Here is an 18,529-nt window from a genome sequence, read left to right as displayed (position 1 = left end):
CGGGACGAGGTGAGCCCGCTGCGGAATGTTCCACTGTGGTATTTGTGGAGCCACGAGCAAAGACGGCTACTCTGGCTAATTCTCGGCTTGCCCTCTCCGACGTTTTTTTCTCGAGATACTTGGCGTGCGTCGACAGACTAGCCCAAACAGGCATGGCGCTTTGTGGGGAGAAATGCACATTTAGCCTTTTCACCCCAACGCGGGGAGCCGCCCAACGCCCCAAGAACCCGTTTTCCAAGCCTCCCACTCTCTGGCCACGCTGTAATTCTCCGTAAAAAGAGGGTCACCTGCACTTTGTCGTCGATTTCGCCGAACAAGTTGCCCAAGAGAACGCCCGGAATAATTCTCCCTCTACTCGGTTGTGACAGCGCCCACACCTGAATGTCGACATCAACCGCATCAGCACTCAGTCGTAACTTCAGACCATGATGCACTCTACTAGTTCCCACACATGGCCAAGGTTGCTTCGTCTGCTCTTCTGGAAGAATTCCAGCTCAAAGAGGATTGGACCATGTATGTCGCGTCAATTTAGCCTTACATTACAGCCGGTCGGGCTAGGAAACCCGCTGTTCCTGGATCTGCATCGAAGGATGCTCTATTACTCTAGCAGAGAATTGGAGCGCCATTTGCCACATGCACAGTGACTAGTTGTTAAAGGTATAGATTGGTGGAGATTGGTGGAGCTTGAGGGCAATGGGGTAGACGTGCAAATCACCAGACTATGATCCGGGGAAGCATTTAAAAGCAGGGTATCTTCCACGTCTTTAAGGCTTTGTTCAGGACGTCTGCTCAAATTCCTGTCCAAGCACCATGGAGCGCCTCTCCCGCACTGTACTTGGCGCTTTGTCGCTGTCAGTTGTCCTTGCTGGCTCTGCCTCCGCCATAGAGCCTTTCCGCAAACCAACCATCTCTACTTCCAACGGCAATGGCACCGCTCTTCTTGCATCTCGCGGTTCTCCAGTAACCATTCATGCCGATGCTGCAGACTGGCCTGGTGTTCTGCGTGCGGCGCATGACCTCGCCATCGACTTCGGACGCGTTACTGGTACCAACGGTACCCTGAAGACTTCTGGTACAGCGACCGCAAACGCTTCCATGATCTTCAATGTCACAGGCATTAGCGAAGACTGGAGTGTTAGCGGCAGCAAAACAGCCAACTCCTCCTCTACAGGCACCATCATTGTTGGTACCATTGGCAACTCAAGTCTAATTGATAGCTTGATCGCCAGTGGCCAGCTCGACGTCAGTGGAATTCAAGGCCAGTGGGAGGCGTATGTAAGCACTGTCGTGCAGAACGCTGGTAACACGACTGGAGAAGCGCTCGTCATTGCTGGTATGTGCACTGAAACAGCTGACCACTCTGGGTGCTAATCCCTGACAGGTAGCGATCGACGCGGTGCCATCTACGGCATTTACGATGTCTCTGAGCAAATTGGTGTATCTCCATGGCATTGGTTTGCCGACGTACCGGCCCAGAAGCACGACTCTATCTACCTCCTCAAGACTACCAAGGTCCAGAAAAGCCCTTCTGTCAAGTACCGCGGTTTCTTCATCAACGATGAGGCGCCCGCTTTAACCGGCTGGGTCAACGAACGCTACCCCATGTCTCCATACAACTCTGCCTTTGGGGCACAATTCTACTCCCATGTCTTTGAGCTGCTGCTCAGGTCAAAGGCTAACTACCTTTGGCCGGCTATGTGGAACGGCATGTTCAACGTAGACGACGCACGCAACCAGCCTCTGGCTGACGAGTACGGTATCGTAATGGGAACATCACACACTGAGCCAATGGTCCGCGCTACCCAGGAATGGAGCAAGGTGGCCAAGGGCTCTGAGTCAGGTTGGTCCTGGGCCACAAACAACGCGACTCTTTACGACTTCTTTATGGAGGGTGCCCAGCGTGCTGCTCCCTATGAGAATGTTGTTACAGTCGGTATGCGAGGATACCACGATACAGCCATGTCTGCAGATGTGCAGACTGGAGTACTCGAGGCTGTTGTTCAAGCACAGCAGGAGATTTTGACCAAGGTTTATGGTAATGCATCTGAAGTTCCCCAGATGTGGTGCTTGTACAAGGAAGTTCAGGACTACTTCGAGGCGGGTATGGAAGTTCCCGACTGGGTTACACTCCTCTGGACCGAAGACAACTGGCAAAACATCCGTCGTCTTCCTGTCGGCGACGAGAAGAAGCGATCTGGCGGTGCCGGTGTTTACTATCACTTCGATTACGTCGGTGACTCGCGAAACTACAAGTGGCAGGACACGATTCAGCTCCAGAAGACCTACGACCAGATGAGACTGGCCAAGGATCGTGACGCTGACCGCATTTGGATTGTCAACGTTGGAGACATCAAGCCCGCGGAAATCGCAATCAGCCACTGGTTCGACATTGCCTACGACATCGACGCTTATGATGAGACGTCTGTCCCTGAATGGCTTACTGGTTTTGCGGCCCGAAACTTTGGTTCCGAGCACGCTGAGACCATCTCAGACATCCTTGACGAATACGGTGCGCTTTCCAACATGCGTAAGTTCGAATGGGTTGAGCCATCTTCCTACAGTGTTCTCAACTATGAAGAGGCTGATCAAATCCTTGCTCGCTGGGAGGATATCGCCGAAAAGGCCAATGCAATCAACGATGCTCTTCCCGCTGAGCAGAGGCCCGCTTTCTACCAGATTGTCCTCAACCGTGTGCTCGCTGGTGGCAACCACGTTGCAATTCAGATTGCTGGAGCCAGGAATATCATCTACGCACAACAGGGCCGCAACAGCGCCAACGTCTGGATGCAGCGCGTAATTGATGGCATGATGAAGGACCACAACCTCACCAAGCAATACCATACCATGTTGAACGGAAAGTGGAACCATATGATGGACCAGACCCACTTGGGATACCAAGGATACTGGTAAGACTGCGCTTTTTCCATCGAGAACCTACCTTGAACGATACTGACTATTCGATAGGCAACAGCCAATGCGCCAGTCCACCCCTGACCTTCGCTGGGTACAGGTATGGGAGCGCTCGCTAGCAGGCGACATGGCTGTCCACGTGCAGGGCTCCAACGCCAGTATCCCTGGTGATGACATGTACCACAGCAACGGCGGATCTTCTTTGACCCTGCCGGACATTACACCCTTCACTCCCAAGCGCTGGATCGAAATCTCGCACCGTGGAACAGAGGAGTACTCATGGAATATCAGTGCCGATCCTTTTGTGACGCTTTCCCAAGCAAAGGGAACCATGAAGCCCAACGATCCAGACGTCCGCGTCTACGTGGATGTAGACTGGACCAAGGTAAAGGACGGATTCGGTGCGCAGAGCAGTCTCAACTTCAGTTCTTCCACCAACGCTGGTACCGCGGGAGGTAGACCTAAGGTCACCTTCATGGTGAACAAGACCTCCATTCCATCCGACTTCACCGATGGATTCGTCGAGTCCGCTGGCCAACTTGCATTCGAGGCCGAGCACTACACGCGCTCGACCCCCGGCTCCTCAAACCACAGCTACATGGTGCTTCCAAAATACGGCCGCACTCTCTCCGCCGTCAAGCTAGCCGACAACCTCGCCGAGGGTCTGGATGCCACCAGCGCACCCAGCCTTGAATACGACTTTGTCACTTTTACTAAGCTCCCCAAGGAGAAGGGCATCAACCTCACCCTCATCCTCACCCCAACCCACAACATCAACCCCAAGAAGCCGCTCGCATACATTGCGCAAATCGACGATAAGCCACAGGTCCGTCGCCAGTACGTTATCGACCAGAAGCAGCCCAACTTCCCTGTCAACTGGGGTACTGCCGTCGCCGACAGCGCGTGGTACAACACCACCAACCACGGTGCGCTCGAGCCTGGCAAGCATACGCTCAAGCTATGGCTTGTCGAGGCCAACGTTGTGCTGCAGAAAGTTGTCCTCGATCTCGGAGGCGTCATGAAGAGCCACAATGGCCCCCCTGAGAGCTACCGTGTTGGCGGTGGTGCTGCTGGTAATTCTACTATTATGCACAAGTAACATAATTTCTTTAGAAAACGCAGTCTTTGTTAGAAGACTGAACGAAGTAATGTAATTTCAAGTTTCTTATACCTAGAATGCGCTCATGTTGCCATTGTGATGTTGAGATTTTCTACAATATGGACTTTATCAGTCGTTGCGATAATTCTGGCCCGATTCTTTTTTTTTTCTTCACTGCTGACATGAGCGCGAGATGGGGGGTGGGAGGAAAGTTCATGTAAATAATCAGCTGAGGTGGCTGACTCATTATAGTTTGTGAAGAAGGAGGGATAAACAAAGATACATTTGCGTGGACTTTTGCCCACACCCAAAAACGGGGAGCAAAATAGTAGAGGGGAAAAAAAAGAACGCCGATGGCCATACCAGTCGGGTTCTGGACTTTGATAAGGAAAAATCGAAAAAAGAAAAGAAAAGAAAAAACTCCGCGCGGTGCCTCTATCAACAAATGTCTCAACATGAAAGAACAAAAAAAAGTTATACCTCCCCGCTGATAGCACAACCCGTCAGTCATAGCTCATCTCGATTGCAGAGGTTGACCTCGGCCCGTCTCGCCAGCACCAAACCACCTTTGTGCCGGCTTACTCCACCTCCCCCCACACACCGCCCCCGAACCCATGTCTGTTGGCAGCTCCCGCCCCAAGTCCAATGGGACTTGAACCCAACAATTAACCTGCTTGCTTGCCTGATCTGGATAGCCTTCTGGCTGGCTAGACTGTCCCCGAAGCGCCAGCAGCGCTGCCGCCTGCATCGCCTCCCTTTCCCGCCTTCCTGCGCATGCTCTTGCTGCGATGCGTGTAGTAGTTGCTGGGCTCCTTCATTTGCTCCTTGTCCAGCTGTTCTTGCGAAGGCTGCAATTTGCCGTCTTGAGCTCGCTCGCGCACTTTGCTGACTTTGGAACCCATCGCGCTGTGTGATGGTGTGTTTGTGCGGGGTATGGGAGGTGTGGGCACTGGAGATAAGGGTATGATAGGGTTGTGTGGAAGAGGTGCTTGGTTTTCTTGTTGCTGATGTTGCTGATGTTGCTGCTGCTGCTGCTCGTTGGAGAGGATTATAACACTACAGTCTGTCGTTAGTAAAAAGAATATACGACGGATGTAGCCGGAATAGTCGAGAGCGAGTGTGTAAAAGGGAGCGCAATGGTGTCGCGTGCCATATTTGTATGCATTCTTGACATTGGTCGGGGCCATGTGACTTACGGAGGAGCAGGATGCGGTTCGGGTTGGGGTCTGGGCTTGTTTGGCGGGCGGGAAAATGGTTGTTTGTTGGATCGGCTTCTAAGGTTATAGCGTGATGTCTGTCGCTGCCTGTAGTGTGTGGGAAACAAGAAGTCAGAATCGCGTCAGGCGGAAGAGAGGGAAAGTCAATAGGGCGTGGGTTGGGCAAGGGTCTACTTACGGCCAGGATGACGTAGCAGGACGAGCCCGAAGACCCTGTTCAGCAGGGGCCGGTACCTGAATTTGGGGTCTAGGCTGCACTGCTCGTTTATTACCACTTCGGGCAAGAATGATGATACTAATTGCACCAAGTCAGTATGACGGGATTATCTTTCAAGCAGCTAAAATTGTGTACATCTGCAGATATTGGGGAAAATGATTGGCTGGTACATACGGTGGTGCGGCAGGTTCCGGGTCTGGCTGCGGTGGCGCTCTCTGACAGTCATTGACCTGGAGACTTGAATTCGACGGACTCAAATTTGTGCTGGAATGTCGAGACATGGCGGATGAGGTGTGAATGTGGTATAGCGATTTGTAGGCCAAGTCATAGATTTCAAACAGTAGGGAACAAGTTTCAGCCACGGACAGGGCGTGGGAAACTATCAAGGGATGCGAATGGGCGAGGGAAGACTGTAGTTCAAAGGATGCCACGACGGGCGCTGAAGACCGGGCGATATCCACGTTGGCCATTGTTGTTGATGATCCATGAGGCATTCCGTCTCAAGTCTTATATACGCCATGAGGCCTCTCATCTCAGCACACGCTTGTGCAATTCCTTAGTGCAGTTCTGCCTGTTGACCTTCACGAGTCACTGCCTTCGCAGTAGCATCATGATCTCCTACTTCGGCCCCATGATCCTTCCCAAATCCAGGTCCACGAGTAGGCGGAGGCCGTTTCCATGATCAAAGATGCGCTAAGGCCGTGGGTGAACGCTCGGCCAGAACGCGGTAGTCTTGTGTGAATGGGCTATCTTTGGGGCGGCCCTTGTCCGTAGCGAGTGGGATGGGTGGGAGTCCATTGGAGGGACGGGAGTCTAGTCAGTGGGGTGCCTGAAGAGGCTCAAGTTAAGCTTTGGTGCATGTTTCTCGTCATTGCCCGGCCTGGTGTTTAGCTGCGAGGCCCCCCCTCGGGCATAGTGAGTGAGATGAGGACAGGTACGTTAGGCGAGCCATTTTGCGCAGACACGTGTGAGCCATCCTGGTTGCTTCCAAACAAGTCGTGTGGTAGGCGATGCTGCTGCTGCTGCTGCTGTACCGTGGCTGTGCGAGGGCATCAGACGGCTTCATCTTTGGTGTGCGACTGGCCGCATGCAAATGTCCTTAGCTGGACGCCTTGTAGGGCCGAGCATCGAGGCTTACGATAGGTTGCCACCCTAATGGTCGTGGATGAACAAAAAAGGTCAACACTCATCTGGATGCAGAACGATACCGCGAAATGGGTTGGGGTTGGAGTGTTTGCATTAGTCTGGGACGACAGCGTGGCACAGCTGGTGTTTGCCTGTGCCGACTATGTTGTGGCTGCCTTGGTACCTAGGCCCGCCGCCCCGCTTCCACTCCTCCACCACCACCACTCCACTCCACCGCCCTCGCTTCACGCGGCTCGTACCTGTGCCTGTGCCTCTCCCAACGCCCTTTGCCGTATCCCAAGTCTTGTCGTCACCATCACCACCACCTTCATCATCATCATCATCATCATCTTCATCATCATCTTCATCATGGCCACCACCACCAGCAACAACAACAAGAGTAGCAGCAGCTCGCCTTTGCCGCCCATGCTCTTCTCATCACGCGCGCACGAGTCAGCACTTTGGCCCCCCAATCACCATGCCGTTGGCCATACTACTTGCGATTGGTAAACCGCCATGGCCAATCGTATCCTCTACCATTTCCTCGGGCCTCAACCGACGTCCAGGTTGCCCAGTCATCGCAATCTTATCTCAGCTATAAAAATAATGATTCACGTGGAGCTGCGATGCTGCTTCCAGGATTAAATCCGTATTCCAATCATGTCTGCCTTGCCCTAAGCTATTCGCTTGCCGGGGGCCAATGGCAGTGCTGGGCCGGGCCTAATTATGACGCCACCAAGCCTTCCATAACGGCTTGCATCCCCATCCTTCCAATTGCACTACGGGCCATGGCCCTCGCTATGCCGTCATACTGGAAATATCAGTAGCTTCTAGCCCAAGCACCCTTTGCGACCTCTTCTCTCCGCTCGGCACTGTTGTAGGCGCGCCGCCAAGTTCTCGTCCCGTCGGTCATCGGTCGACTCTTCAATCTCACGCAAGATTACACCGACTTTTTTCATGCTTCAAAATATCTATAGTAGCCCATCTTGCTTGGGCCGATTACGTATGATTACCAATGGCCCCCCCCCCCCCCCCAAACACATAAGATGGAATGATAGCGGCTAGCAGAGCCTTTTTCCACCAGCGGTCACATATCAGGACGAACACTTAGAATGTCAGAATCGCGTCATGTTCGCCCTACCGGGCTCCGCCATCGCTTCAAGTGTGCCTCGTATATAAGCCGGGACATGTTTTGAAAACAAAACTCACGCGATGGAGTTGGGGTCGGAAAAATCGGACTCAGAAAGAGAACGCGCACAGATGGCCCATTGCCCGGCCTGACCCCACCAGTCCCTGCCTCTCTCCTGAGATGGTTCCGTTAGCTGTTTACTGGACCTCGAATGCGTAGCAACCTCTTGCAGATAATATGGAAATCGTCACAAACGATACGCGTCGAGACGTGACCACAGCTATAAAATTGGGTGCCCGTTGAATCGCGGGGGGCGTTGACAGGGGCTAGCTTCGCTAATCTGGCCAACCGATCTCGACTCAATGTTTCAGGGACGATCTGCGTCATTGATCGGTGCTAAGCCAACGCGAGAGATGAACGCGTCGGGAGAACACAGGATATCAACCTGCATCTTTTTCTGAACAGGCTTCAATTGTTGACCGGCGTTGTGAGGCCAGGTACCTGCGCATGCGCTGTCTTGCTCCTCTCAGACCATTCAATTCTCCACTGTTGTTTCCGACCCACAGGGCATACTTGACCTACCTGTGCTACGTATCACCTCGACCTTTGATACATTCTGCGAAGGGCGCCCTTACAATGCCTCCAAAGCGTAAATCCAACGGCATACCACACAATGCCATATCTGCGAACAAATACACTGACGCATCCGGCAACGCAACCAACAAGCGTTCGCGCATAGCCAAACCTCTTGATAAAACATTGATAAACAGCACGCCACTGCCAGATGGGACGGCAAGAAACTCTGAAAATAGCGCACCTGGAGATGCTATCCAGAACGGAGAAGGTGATTTTGACCACTCGAGGCCAGAAGAACGAGCAGGCATCGTCCACCGCAGATATTATCCAGCAGAAATGAGCAACGAGCGATGCGCCATGTACAACGCTAACGAGATTCCACGGCCAATTGCAATCTTGGAGAAAACTTTGAAAGATACGAAGCAGAAGAGGGATACGATACAAAGCGGAAACGAAGGTGGACACGGCGATGCAGTTATGCATTGGTTCAAGCGCGACTTGCGCGTACGAGACAACACAGGCCTCTCGAAAGCTGCAGCGCTCGCAAAGAGTAAAGGAATTGGCCTGGTTGCTGTCTGGATAATGAGTCCACAAGACTGGGAAGCACATCTTGTCAGCCCACCCAAATGTGATTTTGAGCTTCGTTCGGTGCAGCTGCTCAAGCAGGAATTAGATGAGCTTGACATACCCCTGTATATTGAGACGGCGCACGAGAGGAAGAACATAAAAAAGCGATTGGTCGAATTGGCACTTGAGTGGAACGTAAAGAATGTCTTCTGCAACCTTGAATACGAGCCCGACGAGCTGCGCCGAGAAGAGCGGCTGGTACGTATGATGTTGGCGAAAGGTATCAACATGGATCCACAACACGATGACTGCGTCGTACCACCCGGAAGCCTTAAGACGGGTACCGGTAAACAATACGCAGTATACACACCCTGGTACCGCGCCTGGGTTGCATACCTCCATGCACATCCTCATCTTCTCAACGAACGCTCCATGCCAGAGAAGAATCCTGCCGGTTTCCGCGAAAATTTTATCAAGCTGTTCGATTCCAGAGTCCCTGATTTACCAGAATGCAAGTCTCTTACAGCCGAAGAGAAGGAGCGGTTCCACCATCTATGGCCTGCTGGCGAGTCAGCTGCTATCGACCGATTGGAACGTTTCCTTATCGAGAAAGTCACCAAGTACAAGGACACGCGTAACTTCCCTGCTTTGAACAGTACTGGCCGAATCAGTGTACATCATGCAGCTGGAACACTAGCCGCTCGAACGAGTGTGCGTATGGCGAGGGACATTAACAGCGTGAAAAAGCTCGATGGGGGCAAGGAGGGCATAAAAGGCTGGATTGGAGAAGTAGCTTGGCGTGACTTTTACAGACATGTTCTAGTTCACTGGCCCTATGTGTGGTATGAGTTTCTACTTCCTCTTCATCACTCAATAACTAACTTTTGCGCAGCATGAACAAACCCTTCAAGTACGAGTACACAAACATCGAATGGGAATACAATGATGCCCACTTTGAGGCCTGGACACAAGGTCGTACAGGTTATCCTATCGTTGATGCCGCAATGCGCTGTCTCAAACACACGGGCTACATGCACAACCGACTTCGTATGATAACAGCATCCTTCCTAGCCAAACATCTCTTGTTAGACTGGCGTCTTGGTGAACAATACTTCATCACGCACCTCATTGACGGTGACTTCGCCTCAAACAATGGCGGCTGGGGCTTCAGTGCTTCAACAGGTGTGGATCCTCAACCCTACTTCCGCATCTTCAATCCTTGGACACAGTCTGAGAAGTTTGACGAGCAAGGTGAATTCATTAGGCTATGGGTGAAGGAGCTAGAAGGTGTGCAAGGAGCCGCAATACACAATCCCTACCAGGCAAAAGGGGAGGCGGCCAAGATTGCAAAGAAAAATAGGTATCCCGAACCAATTGTGGAGCACAAATTTGCGCGAGAGAGGTGTCTGGCGAGGTACAAGGCTGGTATTGGGAGGGAGACTGCGTAAGGGAGGGTTCCCTTCTTAAATATCGGTCTGTGTATATTTTTCAAACAAGAGGCTTTTTCCATCACTGGCGCATGCTATTTTCATGTGACATCTGCATATTTGTAGAGTAAACATGTGGTGAATGTGAATTGCTCTGCTATGCTTAGAGAGGCTGCTATATTTAACTAGTCATGCCAAGGGTCTAGCACGCTAACTGTATTTGAGTTTAGCCTGAAGCCTCCCTCCATTGCAAGAACTCGACGTCACATTTCACAGTATTAGTATACCGCGCTTGTTCTCTGCAAAGTTCCCAGGCAAATGCAAGGATCTCAGTACAATGTAAGATTTTTCCGAACTACCTGCATTAGCTCAGTGTCCTTGTACTGCTGTTTGTGTTCGATCTTGTATCATCTGATCTAAGCTTTATTTAGGCTTCAGCATCTGGAGATTTCCGCTCATCGAACCGTAACGATAGTCGCCGAGAGTAGTACTTGAAGAGAGTGCTTTCATAGCTATTGGAAGAATCGCTGTATCTTTCTCAAAACTTCGCAATGACCCAAACGGGGAAATGCGACACGTGTCGCCAGCGGAAAGTCAAGGTACAAAACTCTCTTATATACCTCTATCCGGAAGATTCCGGACATAGAAAACGATGAAATTGATTACACATAGACATTTACTAATACACATGTAGTGCGATGAAGAGAAGCCTAAATGCGGTGCATGCAAGAAGAAAGATCGTCCCTGCGCCTACTCATATGGAAGACCATCAGCTTTCATTGTACAAGACCCGAACCAGTTAACAAAACACGGCAAATCAAGGGTTCCGTCTGTGGTTCATAGTTTCAGCTCTTCTGAGGATGACGCGATCTCATCTTCTTCAGCTTCTTCAGAATTGCGCATCACCACCGAAAGAAGAGTGGGTGATGGGCAAGGCTTCTTTCAGACCTTAGCACCAACCTCCAAGTCCAAGCCCAGACTGTCGAAAAAGAACGCCAACATGCAGCAACGTGTACTGGAAGCATACCTCCAGCATCTAGAAAAAGAGTCTACTATAGTCCCGTATCAACCATCGTCTCCGGAAACCGCACTGATCAGCCGCTACATCGATATGCTTGGGCCAGATATCTCTAGAAAACAGCCGCTTGCCATTCTGGGGACTTGGATCCAGACCGTACCGTTACGTATTGGTCATAATCGGATGCTCGACCTTGCTGTAGAGTTTTTATTGAATAGCTATGCGGCGTACCGAGATGGAATGCACTCGAAACGAAGGCTCGCCAAAGCCACAAAAGCCAAAGCTTTGAGGGAATTGCAGCTTGTTGTTCTGAATGCTCGTACTGAGCCTACGTATGATCTTTTACTAGCGACCAAGATGCATTATGCGGCTGAGGTAAGGGACTACGACTGTTATATCTAAATGCAATCTACTCACATCCACTAGGCCCTTATGGGAATTGATACCATGTACCACGCCATTCACGCCTTTGGGCTGGCTGAACTGATGAAGGGGGGTAAGGCTTCAGAAGTCGATGACGAGCACTACTGGAATCTGATTGATAACACGTATGTTGACGATGTGAGTTTCTTCTTCTTCCACCTAAGCATCGGCCTTTTGACATGTAAAAGGTCAATGAAGCTATGTTGGCAGGTCGGCAATCGGTCTACTATAATGATTTCTACTTGTCGGCTACATATCCACTGCCCACGAACTCATCGATATCGCTTTCGCCAGCACAACGTGCATCAATGGCGATCATGCATGTTTTCATCCAATGCCCTCAAATAGTATGCTTGATCAGACAGGCAATCCTCAACCCCAAAGATACAAGCGCAATTGCGGCTGCAGTCTCGCATATTGAGTCGCTAATGCAAGTCGATCTCCCACAACATGTATCTGAGCTGATGCAAACGGCCATCACCGTCGTACCAATTCCCGCGTCTCCGGAGTTCGCCGATCTTATGCCAGACACTCTAGAGTTCGATACCGTGCAGAACATGATTCTTTGCACAAGATACTGGATGTTGCAGAGCCTATTGTGTGGTCTTGCTGATACCCTATACCGACGTTTCCCTGCAGAAGCGGCTCTCTCATTGCTGCCCTCCCCAGAAAGACTCCGAGTCATCGACATTGACAGCGCACTTCATCTCGCTAAATCCCTTCGATGGGCCAATTCCGTCTCCCAAGACTTACCTTTCGTACAACTGCGCATGCATACGCCAATTCAGATGTCCATCGGGCCATGGCAACGAACCATCCGTAATCTCTCAGCCCAGCGCTCCAATTCTCCAAGCATACAACCCGACATCGATGCCGAGATATCCCGGGCTGAGCGCATGAAGACCTGGGCCATTGACCAATGTAACAAGATCCACTTGCAATGGGGCGTCTCCGCCCTTGAAGACAAACCCCTTCTCGAAACCCTCGAAGCCATGTTAGGCGAAGCTATACCAGATTGGCTACCCGTCCGCGTGCGTTTTGAAGCCGAAGACGGCGAAATGGTCATGAAGCTAGACTACGAGAACAAAACGGGTAGCTACTCTGAACGCTACGATATCAATGAGCCGCCTAAACAACGCTCGCCGCATCCAATTTTATCAGGTCAGGAGTGGCAGCGAGAGGCTCTGCATGTTCAGGAGCTCCCACTTCGAGGCGCAGCTGTGCAAGGGGATAGAGGCGCGACTGAGCAGGTACAGCAAGGTATCCAGTCACAGAATGAGTATCTGAAGTCGTACCCTCGACCTGCGGATTTCATCCACGGCACTGGAAGGAATCTCTGCTCGACGTCTGGATGGTGGCCTGAGACGCCTAGAACGTCTACTGTCCTTTTCGACCCCACACATGAAGCCTCCACATTCCCACGCATGTCCCCTGGATCTAGCGAAGAGACTACGGATGCAGATATGAGGATTGATCGTAATCCAAGTTTGGCGTCAACCTGGTGGCCGCAGTCCCCAGATGGGTCTACAAGTTTGTCGGACTCTGCTTGGAGGAGCTTTTCCACGCCGCCGGTGGATGGGAGGAGCGTGACGGTCACGTTTAATAATAAAAAGAAGAATGCGTGTTTTTCACCTGCGTGGACCAATGAGGGTTAGCGGATGTGGTACAGGTAGTTGCGACCACTTTGTGTATTCTAACTTTGAGTTCATGAAAATGTCATTATCATAATCATCTTGTCTAGTAGAGTCCCTTTCGCGCTCCGCTCTTTCCCCGTCCTTCACCCCATACGCAGCATATGCTTAGACTTTCACACCAACTTTGGACCATCTGCGCCTCCAGCTCCTTTGTTACAGCCAGTACTTCTTCTTCGCCACCTTTTTCAGCTACCGGAATGGGTTCGCCATTGACTTTTCGCTGCTGGTTCCATGCCTTGACTTGCTTTTGTGTGGCCTTCTTAAACACACGGATGCTGGTACGTTCGTTGAGATAGCTCGTAAAATCCTCGAGGACAATGGGGTCGTACATGAGAATCTTCTCATGCCACGTGGGTTTCATAGGATCTTTGGTAGGCGGTAGGGAGCGGATATGCGCTGTGATTTGTGCAAAGACATCGGGTTTGATATGGACCCACTCTAGCAGCTTGGTCGATATGCAGTGTACCGGTGTTAGGCTTGCGTCAGATAATGGGCCCTGTTTAGCTTTGATACCGGCACCCGCGGTGGTTTTGCTGGGCGATGTGGTAGGTGAGAGAGATATCAGTGGTAAAGGCTCTGCATCGATGTGTTTGTAGACCCGCGGTGGAGTGGGAGACAATGCTTCAAGGGCTTCGTCTTCCGAATCAAGAATCTCATCGATATCAATGAACCGACTTGGTTCACTGGGCGGAGTGGATGGCACTGCGTTCTTCTCCTTCGACTTCGCCCTACGTTTTGAAGACAATGGCTTCAATAGCGGAGTCGAAGACGTAGAGACTTTAGAAACAGTAGACTGCGACTTTGACGGTCTACCACGTTTCTTGGGCGATCCATCACCTGTTCTCGACGTAGATGCAGGCGGCCTCGACTTCGTCGCGGGACTATACTGCAGCTGCGCCGAAGGTGGTAAGTCAAACTCGTCAATATCAACAAAAGTATGTCGAGATTCTGCGTTCTGGTTCGAGGGTGGTGGTTCTGATTCGAATGTATCGATATCTTTGAAATCCAATTCGTTTGTATTAAAGTCCTCTGTTCTCGAATCCTGCAGTCGAGATGGATTCGAGAGGTGGGGAGGAGGTGTTGGCATATCAGACGAGATGGTAATAGGTGGAGGAGGGTTATGGGGTATGTCATCGATATCAATGAATGACGATGGGCCGACAGGGTCGTTCCGGGTACCATCGGACTTGTTGTGAGTGACATCCATTAGCAGTGGGATTTCTTGCGTTCGGTCAGGCTCGGGAATATACACATCTTGCATGTGCTCTAACATGCCACCGTCATCATCCCGCGCGCTTGCAGCCCATAAGGCTTTCTGGCCCTTGCCCTTGGTGAGTCTGGACCATGCCGAAGGCGCGACAAAGGAACAATTATCGGCCCTTTCTGCATCTTGTTCTGACTCCTTGATCGCGAACTGGATTTGGCGGATCATTGTTGGGGATTCTTCCAATGCCAGTTGACTTGATGTCCCAAAAAGCACATCCTGTTGATCAAGTCGTAACATTGCCGCAGCAGGACTGAGCAGCTTCTCGGCGACAAGCTTGGGCTTAGCAGCAGATTTGGCCGATACTCTTTTAGGTTTCGATTTCGCCTTTGGTTCGCCTTTCTCAGCTGGCGCTTTTGGGCTATTACGCTTACGTGGTAATTTCTTCTGGGGTGAATTGGTACCCGATGTAGCCATATCATTCAATGGCACCGCGGTCGTTGATGTTCGAGGCTCAAAGAAATTTTCCAATGCATTGTTCGGGTCAGACTCTTCATCTATCTGACCGTACTGTCCTGTCACAAGGTCTGTGATGGTGCGCGGCTTTTTCTTGGGAGCTTTGCCTTTCTCAGGTGACGAATCGCGGGAGTTAGTCTGGTTGCCGGGTATCTCTACTAACTGAAGACAAACATCAGCAAAGTGACTTCATTGGGTAACCGGCGACAGCACCTACCTCGATACGTCTTCTTTTCGTAGTGGCCATCACCTCTTCAACCAAACAGCCCGCTTTTGTAGTTGTTTGAGCCGAGGGTGATTGTGCGTAGGCAAAGTTAGAGAGCAGGTTTGTAAATTTGTCCTCGGCATTCTGTGCTAGCGATATATTCTCCTTTCCTGTTGAGTCTGCATTTGGTGATGTTGTGGTCGTGTCGCGAGGAGGCGTCCAATCTTGTCTTCGTACTAGAGCTTGTTCCAGCTCTAGTGGCTCTGCAACAGAAGTTGGTGGTCGCTGTTTGAGTGAAGTGACCTTCTTAGGCCGTGGACTATCTGGCACATCCCATATAGATGTAGGATGACCACCTGATCTGTCTTTTGTCTCTACTGACTTCTGAGCTGATATTGATATCGAGCCGTCATCTTTGTCCACCTCCGTTTGGAAATGCGCAGAGACGACGGATACATCATCGGGTTGTTCGTTGCCACTCTTCACGGCCGTCTTCTTAGGTTTTGTGACTCTCATTCTCTTTGGTTTCGCAACAGGCTCCACGGCCTCTTCTTCAGCCTTTTGTTTCTTAGCACGCGGCTTGCGTGGCTTCCCCGACTTGGTGAGCTTCGGCGCATCCGTAGTCTCACTTGGGGCTCTAGTGGCGGACTCGGAAGGTTCGTCGTTAAAGAAAGGCGACTTTGCAAGTCGCTGTGGACGTCGTAGCTCATCGTCTGAGTCGAGAATCTCCTTTTCTGACTTGGGGTTCTGCTTGCGCGCTCGAGACTTAGGTTTGGGCTTCTCAGATTCATTTGTAGCAGCAATGGACTTCTTCTTAGACCGCTTTCGAGGCTTTTCGGTGTTCTCTACAACATCTACTGTATCCTTCTGCAATCGCGCTTGTTGTATCGCCGTAAAGTCATCGTCTAGCCGGCTTGTAAAGTGTTCGGATCGTACCAAGTTGCCAACGGTGGCAAATCCCCTGAGTGCACCCTCAGGGATAGGGACAGCCTTAGGGTTGGTGGTCGACGCGCCGGTTGTTGATCTCAGTGGACTTGCAGGACGAGAGAGTACCAGGGGTGAGGATGCGGGTACTGCGACGCGACGGGAGGGGGCATTGCGCTGCGGGGAAATCGCCGGCGGACTCGAGCTCAGTATCACGACATCATAGGTACTGCCTACCATGCTGAGGCGTGGAAACAGCCTCTGAGTAGCCAATTTTTAAGAGCGAGGAGGCACAAGCCATGTGCTTCAATTGTGTAGTGTAGGCAGTGAGTAGAAGGTGGCGTTGTGAACCAGAACAATGCACGGTCGTTGGCGTCAATCGAAGTTCATTGCTGCAACACCAAAGTGACTATCACCACTTTCCAAAACCTTGCCCTACCAACAAGGCGTAGTCGTCAAAATTTCGCAAGTCATCCGCGTGTCTCTTCATAGCTTCGTAAAGACCTCTTTATTCCCTTCATTGATTTCATCTCTTCTCTTGGGTCATCTTCAGCTTGGTGATGGTCTCAATGGCAGCCCTTCAAGACCGCAGCTGCAGGCCTCTGTTCCGGTGCTCATACTACAGTCAAACTTAGTCGCCAACAAGTTGAGAAGAGACCAATGCATCTCTTCTATTCATCGGGACTCGAGTCTTCTGATCGCCCTGATGTTGCGGTCGAGATCTAAGCTTGCAGAAGCCCTCCCACGGCGGCTCCGATCGTTGGGCCTAGGCTGTTGCGTCCTCTCTCAGCGCTCATGTCATACATGGAAGCAAACCCCAGTGTTCCTTCGTAAGTCATTCCCAGCATCAATGCTGAACCTGCGTGGCTGGTAGCTCCTGCCTGAGCATGCTTCCTTTGCCCAAAACCCTTCTGAGGTAACCCCACCAATGCTCAAGCTCCAGCAAACTTCCTGCTACACACGCATAAAAGCTGACCAACGAAACACAATAGGTTTCTCGTATGCCTTATTAATCATAACTGTAGTGCGTCACTCTCCAGTCTCACAATCACTGCCGCCAATGCTTCGGACCGGACAATCAAAGCACACAGGAAATCTTTCTTCCAGTGTTTCGACGGACTCAATCAGGTGAATCCTACGTCCTCTAGGGTCAGCATGGGTAAATGAATCGCTGTTTTCCTCTCCATCACACCCACGAGCGCTCCGATACCAGCAGTAACAGCCGACAAAACCATAACGGATGGACAAGCAACTCTGGTAATGCCGCGATGCACTCAAACCCAACCTCCAACTTGGAATTTGTCCATTACCTCGACCGGATGAATTCCACTATGCTGATGGGAAGTGTAAAAATTAATGGCGATGTCGCGTTCCTTGATGGCATGGTATTCCATGGCTCTGTCCATACTTCGGAAGTGACTCTCTTTATCGTCGAGGGTTCTTCGGAAGGATACTGCTGTTTCAATTTCAGCGGATCCCAATGGCATCCAGCAAAAATCGCCGACCCGATCATTGGTTTGAGAAAATTGATCCAATTGCCGAGAATGATTCGATCAGGCGTAATCGCTGCCCTGTGAGGAAATTCGCCTTTGGGATATCAGTAACGAGTTCGCGTCAAAGCCATCCAACATCATTTCGTACAAGTGATATCCGGTGCTTTCCGAGCATCGAATCACAGCGGTTATAGTGATGTGCTGAATCGTCTAATCCGAAAGCGTCCGTTGCCGTACCTAGGTCCAAAAGTCAGATGTCAATATCGAGCACCTGGAACATGCCCCAGATCAGCAGACCAGTACAGCTAGCCGTGACAACACAAAATTTCTTATCGTGTGAAAGAATTCAATCTGCTTTAGCGGCGTAATGCTAGTACTCAACATGCTGCTCTTATTCGCTTCTATAGGCGACACTTGCTCAGCATATTCCTTCCGCTAAAGGTATCCGCATGGACCAACTCGCTGCTTGTGTCACGCCCGCGGTTCTGGATTTACGCCGATCCATCTCTTTTGTATAGGATTCTCAAACATAACTCAGCTCCAAATTTATCATCGGCTTGCGAATACTTCCGCAACTATACTGGCAGCTTCATCTCGGGAGCTGGGGGTGCTGGCGATATCTGGTCTCTGCAAAAGTGGTGGAACTTCTGCGTCAACAAGGCGGCCAAACCATATTTCCCGCCATAGCCTAGACATACTGTGTCTTACAGAAGTGTGGATCACAGCAGTGGTCTCATTGACGAAGTCACTGTGACAGTCCTTACATCGTTTATACCGCCAACGCG

At 51.1% G+C, this 18,529-nt stretch overlaps 6 protein-coding genes across 6 annotated transcripts; 4 read left to right on the top strand and 2 right to left on the bottom strand.

Moving 5' to 3' along the window:
- Positions 1-810: 810 nt before the first annotated feature.
- COCVIDRAFT_26008 (glycoside hydrolase family 115 protein) lies at positions 811-4,009 on the top strand (the record flags this gene model as incomplete). Its single annotated transcript, XM_014701893.1, has 3 exons — positions 811-1,333; positions 1,382-2,906; positions 2,965-4,009. The coding sequence occupies 3 exons, from the start codon at positions 811-813 to the stop codon at positions 4,007-4,009; spliced, it is 3,093 nt and encodes a 1,030-aa protein (XP_014557379.1).
- A 707-nt stretch (positions 4,010-4,716) lies between these two features.
- Positions 4,717-5,913, bottom strand: COCVIDRAFT_15385 (hypothetical protein; the record flags this gene model as incomplete). The annotated part of the gene is made up of 4 exons (XM_014701880.1): positions 4,717-5,065; positions 5,206-5,313; positions 5,405-5,521; positions 5,618-5,913. 4 exons carry the CDS (start codon positions 5,911-5,913, stop codon positions 4,717-4,719), a joined length of 870 nt encoding a protein of 289 aa, XP_014557366.1.
- Positions 5,914-6,598: 685 nt separating this feature from the next.
- On the top strand, positions 6,599-7,078 carry COCVIDRAFT_15384 (hypothetical protein; the record flags this gene model as incomplete). Its single annotated transcript, XM_014701879.1, has 1 exon — positions 6,599-7,078. One exon carries the CDS (start codon positions 6,599-6,601, stop codon positions 7,076-7,078), a length of 480 nt encoding a protein of 159 aa, XP_014557365.1.
- Positions 7,079-8,333: 1,255 nt separating this feature from the next.
- Positions 8,334-10,288, top strand: COCVIDRAFT_97319 (hypothetical protein; the record flags this gene model as incomplete). The annotated part of the gene is made up of 2 exons (XM_014701959.1): positions 8,334-9,682; positions 9,733-10,288. 2 exons carry the CDS (start codon positions 8,334-8,336, stop codon positions 10,286-10,288), a joined length of 1,905 nt encoding a protein of 634 aa, XP_014557445.1.
- Positions 10,289-10,818: 530 nt separating this feature from the next.
- COCVIDRAFT_26005 (hypothetical protein) lies at positions 10,819-13,363 on the top strand (the record flags this gene model as incomplete). The annotated part of the gene is made up of 4 exons (XM_014701892.1): positions 10,819-10,866; positions 10,962-11,660; positions 11,712-11,846; positions 11,897-13,363. The coding sequence occupies 4 exons, from the start codon at positions 10,819-10,821 to the stop codon at positions 13,361-13,363; spliced, it is 2,349 nt and encodes a 782-aa protein (XP_014557378.1).
- Positions 13,364-13,445: 82 nt separating this feature from the next.
- On the bottom strand, positions 13,446-16,491 carry COCVIDRAFT_97231 (hypothetical protein; the record flags this gene model as incomplete). Its single annotated transcript, XM_014701958.1, has 2 exons — positions 13,446-15,284; positions 15,340-16,491. 2 exons carry the CDS (start codon positions 16,489-16,491, stop codon positions 13,446-13,448), a joined length of 2,991 nt encoding a protein of 996 aa, XP_014557444.1.
- Positions 16,492-18,529: the final 2,038 nt, after the last annotated feature.

The sequence above is a fragment of the Bipolaris victoriae genome (assembly GCF_000527765.1).
Source record: "Bipolaris victoriae FI3 unplaced genomic scaffold scaffold_35, whole genome shotgun sequence".
NCBI lineage: Eukaryota > Fungi > Ascomycota > Dothideomycetes > Pleosporales > Pleosporaceae > Bipolaris > Bipolaris victoriae.
This window is presented reverse-complemented; position numbering and strand designations above follow the sequence as displayed.